At 40.6% G+C, this 10,238-nt stretch overlaps 1 protein-coding gene across 1 annotated transcript in view; it reads left to right on the forward strand.

The window, feature by feature from the left end:
• LOC104514319 (NADP-dependent malic enzyme-like) overlaps positions 1-9,734 on the forward strand; it is a 105,409-nt gene extending 95,675 nt beyond the window's left edge. The window contains exons 6-7 of the mRNA XM_010157961.1: positions 4,725-4,834; positions 9,559-9,734. Coding sequence (XP_010156263.1) covers positions 4,725-4,834; positions 9,559-9,734 — 286 coding nt within the window. The remainder of the gene's footprint in view (positions 1-4,724; positions 4,835-9,558) is intronic.
• The last annotated feature ends 504 nt before the right edge of the window (positions 9,735-10,238 follow it).

The following is a 10,238-nucleotide window of genomic DNA, read 5'->3' on the forward strand; positions in this document are numbered from 1 at the left end:
CGATCTGGATTATCACTTTCTAGGGATGAGTGATGTGTGTTTAATCAGCTACCACAGTGTGAAGTCCCAAAAAGGCAGAAGAGAGGAATTCACAGCTACAAAACACTTGCCTGCAAGAATCCAGCAGGCCTAGCCAGGCAACTCAAGCCAAGCTATTGCTATCAGAGAAGTGTTTTCCAGAGCAAGAAAACAGTTCAGAATTCACTAGGGCATTTGTTATGGTTGCATGCTGAGGAGGAATTTCTCCCAAATTTTTGTTTATTCTCTTAGTTTTGGTAGTCTAGGACTACACCCGCCATTTCTTCACATGTTCTGGTTAAGAACATGATGCCCACTAAGTTCTCTCTTTGGTTTATTTCTACCACCTGTCAATAATCATATGTGTGTTAGTTCTGTGTTTCTCCCTTCTGTATCCCTGGGTAGCGATAGCTGGAGAAACGCTGTCTCTGTTTTGGGCGAGCAGTAAGGTGCGGTTGGGTAACGTGACTCACACTTGCAGCACTGGAACTGCATGCGGTGTCTGCTTGCACCCGTGCCTGGATTGTTGGTGACAGGTTCAAATTAAAAGGATTTTAGGTTACATTTTAGATGTGTGTATCTTAAAATTTCAGACAGGAAGGTGAAATTCTCCTAAGGTATAGGATGATCAGGTTTAGCTACTGAGATAAGCAGTACACAGGTTAACACCCTTATTTCACACTCTAACGATATATAGTCCACTACTTTTAAGATATTGAGAAATACAGTGTTTTCTGTCATGGCAGCTCATTGTTTGAGGATCTTGGTTTCCTAATCTTGTCCTGCCTGGAGCTGCTGGCTCTCAATGGCAGGCCTTTTGCTTTTAACATGCTCCCTGTAACAGTCAACCACAACCATTCAATGGTGGTTTTAAATCTGATGATTTTGTTTGTAGCAAATCTCAGTTACTTGCTTCTGGACCTATCTGTGTCACTCTGCGTCAGCCGAGGAAAACGGTGGGGACAATCCGTGCTGTATCTGTTTGAAGTATTGATGATAGATGTTAAGCTGGTCATGTTTTACGATAGCTGTATGTGTTGTTTTTTCCTTCCCTAATATCTGAGAGACAATATGAATTACAGTGCTGCAGTAAGCTCACAGTTGCTGGAATTTGAGTGGTTTGGAAGGCACAATGGCATACGACAACTGCACGTGGACAAAGTGCTTGGTTCCCTTCTCATCCAGCAGTCATTTTTCTACCATACTCACCTATGAGGAGGTGCTGTTCCAAACTGAGAACAGGGCATGAGGTGCGAGCAGAGAGGATATGTCCTGCTTTCCTGAGGGTTGTTTCAACCGTTTCCACAACCTAAACCCCATCCATCAGAGCGCGATAGGGGTGGAAAGTTATTGCAGAGTGATACAGGTGGAACTGAGGTGTTGGCTGTGAATATCATTTTAGGTTTTGGCTCAGCTTTCTGCTGTGATTGCAATAGTAAGATGTGGAAGTCACAGAAGAACTGATGGCTGTTTTGGTACGGTCACTGCTTCCAGAACCACATGGCACCTTTGTAGCCAATTCGTTATTGCAGGGGGATTTTCTGGAATGCCAGAGATTAAGTATTTTGTATTACCTCATCTGTATGCCTCATCTGTTACTGGTGTTGAGAATGGGAATACTCAAAGCAGAGAAACACTGCATCATTTTCTTATCTATCGTGGGTACCTAGTGACTGGATTTAGATCCAAATCCGTGGGATCCGGAGACTGGATTAGACGTTTTTGAGGACACAGACCTCAAACTGCATGAATCTTATGAGGTACGACTGCTAATGGGCAGCACTGAAGTCTCAGGTTTTTACCTGTGTTACATGTATAACACTTGCAGTGAATAAGAATGCTGCTTGGAATTTTTTCTGCTATAATACAGAAATCTCCAAGGCCCAGGATTAGATTGCCTGCATTTTTTCCATTTTAATTAAACAGCCATGATATCTTGCTCAGAGAATTAGTGTGGATAGTTTGCCCAGTATAGGAGGAGTGTTTTTTACAGGGACACTGTTTTAATATAATTTGCAGGGAATTTTTATGCATGTCTACAAGGGCAATGGGTAAGAAAGTGGAGAAAAATCAAATGCAGATGAGGAAATGGAATGTTATATATGGTAAAATAAAGAAACAGACGTTGGCTTAATGACATCCAAGAAACACTTCTAATCAAGCTCCAGGATTCCAGAATGTTAATCTCATTAGTTTCGTGTTATTATTCAACTGTCAGCTCCTGGACCCTTACGGAATCACAGAAATTCATGTCAGAGAGTGATTCAGGTTAGAAATTTAAATTAATTGTTGAAAAGCAGCTCTGATTTCTTACTTGAACTTGCAATTTACTGTGCTGAATTACCGACTTGCCAAATTGTCTTTTAAACAGTTGCCCATCCTTATGCTGCTGAAGAAATCCAGGTTTTTCCGTAAAACCTGAAGATGTATTTATTTTCAGCAGGGATTACCATTCCTTCCAGTGAAATCCCAGTGGTTTTGGCTAATTGTAATATGCTGTAAATATGTGATTTCCATGGAAATTAATTTAGTCACAGGAATTTTTGTTCTTTTTTTTTTTTTTTTATACTGATGGCTTTGCTAAACGTGGTTGCCAAACACATGTATGGTTTAAAGAAAATCTGAATTAACATTACAGTGGATTATTTATACTGAACTGCTCAGTATACATACGTACTGTTTTTCTGGATGAAGCAGGAACTGCTTGACTGTCTCACTTGGATTTGTGCTGTTAGCAGATAAGGAACAACCTCCTTTTAGCTCCAGCAGGACGTGTGCATTTGAGATCTCACCCTGTTAGACCCTAGTGGCAATCATTTCAAAGCAACGCCTTAATGGAATATTTTTGTAAAGTTTTAATCAAATGCTTTCTTAGTCTGTGCAAATTGCCATTAGGTTTATTTAAGTTTAAAGAACTCTTCTTGTAATATTATTCCAGGGTGGGATAATGTTTATGTGATATTTCCAGATCCAAATTTGTACAGTCAGTTCTAGTACTAACGTTATATTTTACACTTTTTATGGTTTACTTTCCCCCTCCCCGCCCCATATGAGATCGACAGTATTCAAGTTATTGTTTTGGTTTGGGTTTTTTCCCTGTTGCCAGTGTGCTGTGAGCCTGAATAGAGTCTTTACACAGTTTTTTGTCTAGAAATGGCTTTGCTATTTTGAGGGGTTTTGTGGGTCCTTTTCTGGTTCTGTTTTAAGAAAGCATTTTAAAATGCCATATGGGAATGCTAAGCAAGGAGTCCAGAGGCAGTACTATTATGAAATGCATCGAAGGACTGGAGGATGCATTGTAGTAATACTCAGTTAATTTAACTTATTATTAACTTTGCTTCTAGGGAAAATGTTCTTGGCACACCAGGCCAGTGTTTTACTTGTTAGGTATTGTCATATGAGTCCAGTGCCAGGAGTCTGGAGTTTCCTCATTAAAAAGAACCCCAAACTCCTGTGTTCCTCTCTTCGATAATTTTTAGATGCATTTGAGGTGCCTTATGCCTGTTCAAGTCAGCATATTCACCTCCCTATGCCGTTGCTGGCTGCCTGTTGGTAGCGTAGCCTTGGCACACAGCGGGTCCAAGACAGCAAGGTAAGACAGTGAATTATTTACAAGGAATGGAGTGCTTGACATTAACTTTGAAACTGTTGCTACAAGGTTCATCAAAAGTTACTTACTCGTGCTGTTGAACTGACTTCTGTCTGACAGTCTATCAGCTAAATGTTAGAAATGGTTCATCTGATGCCACTGGTTACTCTATTTTCAAAATATAGTATATAGAGATCTCAAATGTCAATTTGGATTGTTTCATTAGGGATGAGAAAACATTGAAATGGATGATCACATTGATTCTTAGCATACTCTCTAAGAAACTTCTAGTATTCATATCACACGATCAGTTTTGACAGTCCAGTGAAACAGTAGATGTAAGAAATGTAGATGACCTCGTTTCTGCATGTACCCAAAGTTTTATCATAGAATCACAGAATGGTTTGGGTTGGCAGGGACCTTAAAGACCATCTAGTTCTAACCTCCCTGCCATGGGCAGGGACACCTTCCACTAGACCAGGTTGCTCAAAGCCTCATCCAGCCTGGCCTTGAACACTTCCAGGGATGGGGCATCCACAGCTTCTCTGGGCAACCTGTGCCAGTTTTAGTGTATGATAGCCAAGTGTAACTCGATTCAATTTGACAGCTATCAGTTTCGTTCCTTAAAGGGTTCTCACATGTTTACCATTGGTCTAAATGAACTCTTTCTGATCAGTACCTCTTTTATAAGAAGAATGGCTGAGCATTGCATTGTGAATCACGTCACGCTGCTGACCTGCATAATGGCAATAAAATAAAATCCGTGTTCTGAGTGTGTTACCTTTTTACTACCATACTTAAGGGACCGATTTTTTTTTTTCCCCCCACTAGCTGATGGCTCAGCGAAGACTTCTGTTGGGTTGTCTGCGAAGACATGAAGGCCTTTTCCCCTGATCTTTTATTCTTAACTTAGAACTTAGTAAAGCTATTAGTAGTCTAATTATGCCTTCTAGATAATTTATGTAAATGTAATGATGCAGTTTACAACAGAGACGTAGTAATAGGCGCATAAATCGTATTATACTTGTGTTCAGAATCTGACTGCCAATGTTAATTGCTTTTTAATATACAATTATGTATTATTTTTAATGTAATGCACAATTTGTTGTCTTTCTAGGTATGGCATGAACTGCCTCATTCAGTTTGAGGATTTTGCTAATGCTAATGCATTCCACCTCCTGCATAAGTACCGTAACAAGTATTGCACTTTCAATGATGACATTCAAGGTAAGAGACTCTCTTCTCTTCACTCTTGTGAGGTCACAAGTCAGAAAAATAAGTCTTAATTGATGTACTAGAAGGAAAAAGAAAGTAACGGCTTTCCTGTGATATTTGAAGATGCTCAGTACAGGTCACATTTTGCCTTGGGTTTCCTCAGCATGGGTTTCTGGTGAGCTGTCTTTGCTCTTAACCATCCCTTCTCATTTATGCCTCATGCCTTATTTTAGATGTTCCCTCTTCACGGTTCTTTTTTTCGTAGTTTAGTGTGTGAATGGCTTTCCTGTATAAATTATTAACTTCAGATCTTTGGGCAAATGTCAGAGCTCAAGCCTGAACTGTACTTCCCTCTTCTCTTTTTTTTTTGTCACTGCAGTGACAACTGCTCCACTGTTCCTCCCATGCAACAAACCTTGCTTGGTAAATGTCAAACTGTATTTCAGTTCTTAAACTGACAACTCAGTTAAATATCCTTCTGATTTTCCTTGCAGTTTCAGGGCTGCATTCAATTTTAGAGGGAAATTATCCCCCTGACTCCGCTTTCCCATCTGAATCATTTGTAGCAGCTGGCAAAAGGAAATGATCTAGGATGGGAAACATCATCAAGGGGGATTCCCCCAGTGCTCAATCTGGACAGGCCTCTGGTCACTTCCCTCCCGAGAAGACCGACAAGCAGGGCTGAACTGGCAGATCCTGCTGCTTGCATTGCCTTGTTTCCTGCCAGGAAAAGAGTACTGGAATATAACTTTCTCTAGCGCAGTAGGTGCACTGGCTCTCATCCATGCGAGAAGGCTGATGTCAGGTGCACTGCTGGAAAGAGGTACCCACGGAGGGTCCTGGGCACCTACCTGCCTCTTATCCCCTCATGTTCCTTGAGTAGATGGAGGTCCTCAGCAGTGACAGCATTAAAAATGGGAGTTTAACTGTCTTCTCATCTAACAATTTGCATTAACACTTTAAGCCAAGCATAGGAGCTTTCCAGAAGTCATTCTTGAGTAATTCTTGGGACCTAGGTCTTGTTTCAGGGACCATTGAATCCAGGGCGGTGGATTCAAATAGCCCTCGTATTTCTGGTGTTAGGGATTTGGCTAGCCACATCAACTATGTTTCTGTTACAAGTCTGGCTGAGTTTTACTCCTGCATCTGAAATAGATTAGGGAGGACAAACTCCCAGATGGGAAATAAGCTAATTATAAGATGTCATTTCCCCTTGTAAGAAAGGAAATGTAAGAAAGCATGGTGCTTCTTACCCTGGGGGTTCTGAGTGTAGCCATGGCTACGAAAGTCCAAAACTGCAGGTCAAACAGCATCTGGAGGTTTCCCTAGTTGTTTAGAGACCCAGCTCCCCCAGGGAATTCTCTCTCCTTGGCAGGACGAAGGTCCTCACCTCAAATCAGGAAGAAACTCAGTTAGAATGTATTTTCAAAGAAATGGAAGCTTTTCAGCAAAAATGTACCAAATATGGGGAAATTAAGCTGAGAAAGTCTTCTGTGTCTCTAGATGCATTTTAAAACCGCTGCATTCTCTCTCATGCAGCTTGGAAGGAGGTGTCTTCATGTTCAAAAATGTTGGAAGGTGTCCATTTGGCTTCTGGCTGAGCTGCTGTAGCACTTACTGGTCTTAGAAGTGCAGCCACATGCAGTCTTTCAATTTACTCAGTTTCAGCAATCTAATTTGTGGTTTAGGGTCCTTTGATATAATAGAGGACTTGATAGAAGTCCTCTGAGACTTTTGGTTGATCCCCATTCTTAATGCTTCCAAGAGGTGAAGGCAGATGCATTTAGTTTGCTTTGATCTCTGTCATTTGTCATCATAGCCCCGTAAATACCTTCAGTATCCTTTTTTTTTAGGATGTCATCTTCTCCAATCACATGGCAATGGAATAAGAACAGCCCAAATATAGATCCAGTGATCTTTTCTCCCTCTCTCTATTCCAGCTTTATAAACCCTAAGGATCTTTCACCTGACAACTTTGATGAGGATAGATGGTGCTAACTTCTTTAGCAATCCTTAGAGTTTTTCAGTTTCTAAATGACATGGTTTTTTCCAGGCTACTTGAAAGAGCGGCCTTCTCTGTATGCACGTTGTTATTTTCTATCCCTAGAGCAGTAAAGCTGACAAGGAGCCTCAGGCCAATAAGAGCAAACCAACTCAACGTTGCATCTGATTTGCTGTCATCTTCTGAAGACAGTGCTTACATGGTATTGTAAACACAGTTTCTCCTAGTCCAAATGTTTTTTAAGCTAAAGCTACTTCAGTGAACAAAAGAAATGCTTAATATTGTTCATGGAAGGGCTTGAGGCTTTTTTCACTGCCGTAGGACATCCAGACAAAGGATTCCTATATATCTTGGTGATGCACTGTGGACCTTTAAGTGCCTCAAATCTAAAAAAAAACTAATATACGATCCTGACTCCTGACAGACACTGTAAAAGGTAAAGAAGATATGGCCAGCTGAACACCCATTTGCAAGTGGTAACTTAGACAGACGCAGTTGCCTTCTGTTAGCTCACAGCTATTTGTGGGGTGTCAGCGTGCCCCTGACCGATGCCGTTGCAGAACATTTGGAAAAAAGTGTCTGCCAAAACACTGATCTTACAAACCACTAAAGACTGGCCATTAAGGGTCACATATAGACGTATTGAAGAATTTCTGGGAACAGTTTTGTCTCCATCCTTGCTACAGCACAGTGACATCCTTTACTTTGGGAAAAGCTATGTAACATTTTCTATGTCCTCTGTCAGTCCTCAAGGAATTGGGAACAAGGGTGAACAGGATTCAGACCAACTGCTATAATAAAATTGCTCTTATTTTATCATTTAGAAGGCATCTTGGGTTTTGGAGGGGTGGTGAATTTTTTCCCTCTGCAATTATGATCATTTCTTCGTATTATTATTTTAAAAATATCTTTTTACAATCGCAATGGCAATAGTGTTGCTTTGGGCAGAAAATATTCACTTTTTTTTCCGTGAATTTTTCTTTGTTTTTATTCTGACCACAAATCAGCTTACTGCTTCTTTTTTCTCCTCTCTGAAACGTGCAGAATATGATTTTTGGAAATGAGTATCAGTGAAAGCCTTGGGTTCAAAGCAATTACTTTTATTTGGTTCTCTCGAACTATCAGCATTTCCAAAAATTGGGCTTCTTTACATCATAATTTCCTATATGGAAAAAATGTTAATTAGTACTGTAATGCTAAGCCTCACAATATTTAGAAATACCTGAACTAGATCAGGTTGCTAGCTTTGCTCGTATATTTAGGAGAGAGGAGTCATACAGATAGAGTGGAATTTACTTTAAAATATGAAATGTGGTGGTGTTTTTTTCTCTCCAACCCCTGCCTGGGAAAGGACCACTGCCAGAAGAGGAACTGGGGCTTGTGTTGCCAAAGCTATGTATTAGGGTGGAAGATGCTTTCTGCTTGATCACCCCTGGAAGGAGGCAGGGTTAGGATTCACGGTTTAGGAGATTGAAAATCCCTTTAGAAAAACAAACTTATTCCCTGCTGGGGGGAGATGTTGAACAAATCTCTTAAGATCGGTTAAAGAAGAAGTCCTAGGTACAAGTCTAGGATTGCAGCGTCTGAAATCCTGCCCATGTTTGGGATCGGCTTGGGCTGTACCTGCCTGCCCCTCACCAAACCCGGCTGGGGAAGAGCAGGGTGCTGTAGAGCTCCTGTTCCACACCCATCTTGGTTTTGGCATGTCTTTTATAGGATCATGGAATCATAGAATGGGTTGGGTTGGAAGGGACCTTAAAGACCATCTAGTTCCAACCCCCCTGCCATGGGCAGGGACACCTTGCACTAGACCAGGTTGCTCAAAGCCTCATCCAGCCTGGCCTTGAACACTTCCAGGGATGGGGCATCCACAGCTTCTCTGGGCAACCTGTTCCAGTGCCTCACCACCCTCTCTGTGAAGAATTTCTTCCTTCTATCTAACTAAATCTACCCTTTTTCATTTGAAAGCCATTGCCCCTTCTCCTATCAATTTGAATGCTACTCAAACAGAGTCACTGGCTTAAGGCAAGTTTGCACGTCGGACACAGGACCTGCATTTGTTTTATGTGGGTGTCTCAGTGCTTGTCACCTGGTAGCTGGTTGTAGTATGTGCATAAAAATAAATTTGAAATAGTGACATAAATTTCTCTAGCCTTCCTGCCTCCATGCAGGTCACTTATTTCAATCATATCAATTGTTTTGATTTTTTTCTTTACCCCTGCACTTTAAAATTGTCTCAATTGACAATAAGAAACTTCTGCAGTATGAGCCAATCTACATAAAATAAGTGTTCCTCTATGCAGTAGAACACTTCTTATTCTGCTGTTATAGCTGTATTTCATTGTGCCCACAGTTGCCATGCTTTTCCCCCGTTATGGACACAGAGCCTCTTTTTATGCCAACAAAAACATTTACACAGAGAGATTGCACTGGATTGGCATTAACTTCAGTATCCATTATGACCTTACATGTCATCAGGTTTTTTAACAGCTGGGCTGTTTAATTGCATCAAAATTTTATGAAAAGAAATAGACCTGAAATAAAAATGTAGAGTACATGTAATCTAACATTACTATTCCATCTTACGTGTGTGGTTTGATTTAAAATATATGCTGAAACATTTGAATAATTAGGAAAATTATATGTGGAAGTTACATTAGGACCAATTTCACATGAAGTCAGTGCAGGCCTCAGAAATCAGAATTTCTCTGTCACACGTCTTCTCCTTTTAAAGATTTAATTCTTTTTAACAGTAACATGGGAAATGATACATTCGGAACTTGGAAATCGCAGTTCTTGAAATCAAATTGTAAAGATTTGGTGGCTGTTGCTGTGGTTGTGATGGGCATGGGGCTTCCAATCCATTCCCTGATCCAGAATTTGAAAAACGCAAAGTTGAATGAGATGTAATAGCTCAGATTTTGGTGTCATATATCTCAAATTCTGATATTATGTAGAAAAACTCTTCCATAATATGAAGTGACATTTGCTTCCTGATGAAACGGACATTGGGATTTTAAAAATAATTTTAGAAATCTTACTAAGACATACACTGTAGGATTATGTGAAGTATATTTTTTCTTCCACTATATTCAGGATATCACCTCTCCGTTACTCAGTGGTGTATTTACATTGAAATCAGTATACTTTCAAGTAAATCCCCCACTGTAGCTCCTGTATACTTTTCCATGTGTGTATACAGGTACGTGTATGTACAAGTATTCTTCTGTTTCAATTTTTTGCTCATTACAGGTTAAAAAAAGAAATCCATTCTCAGCATGTTCCTGGGCAACCAGCTCCGGGTGACTGTGCTTGAGTAGGGGGGCTACAACATTTGACCTCCCAGCCGCAGCCACCCCGTGCTGCTGGGACTCTGTGTCCCTTTTCATATAGCCCAAACGGTTGCTCTTCTAC

Source organism: Eurypyga helias, unplaced genomic scaffold (genome assembly GCF_000690775.1).
Source record: "Eurypyga helias isolate BGI_N326 unplaced genomic scaffold, ASM69077v1 scaffold5958, whole genome shotgun sequence".
NCBI classification, from domain to species: Eukaryota; Metazoa; Chordata; class Aves; order Eurypygiformes; family Eurypygidae; genus Eurypyga; species Eurypyga helias.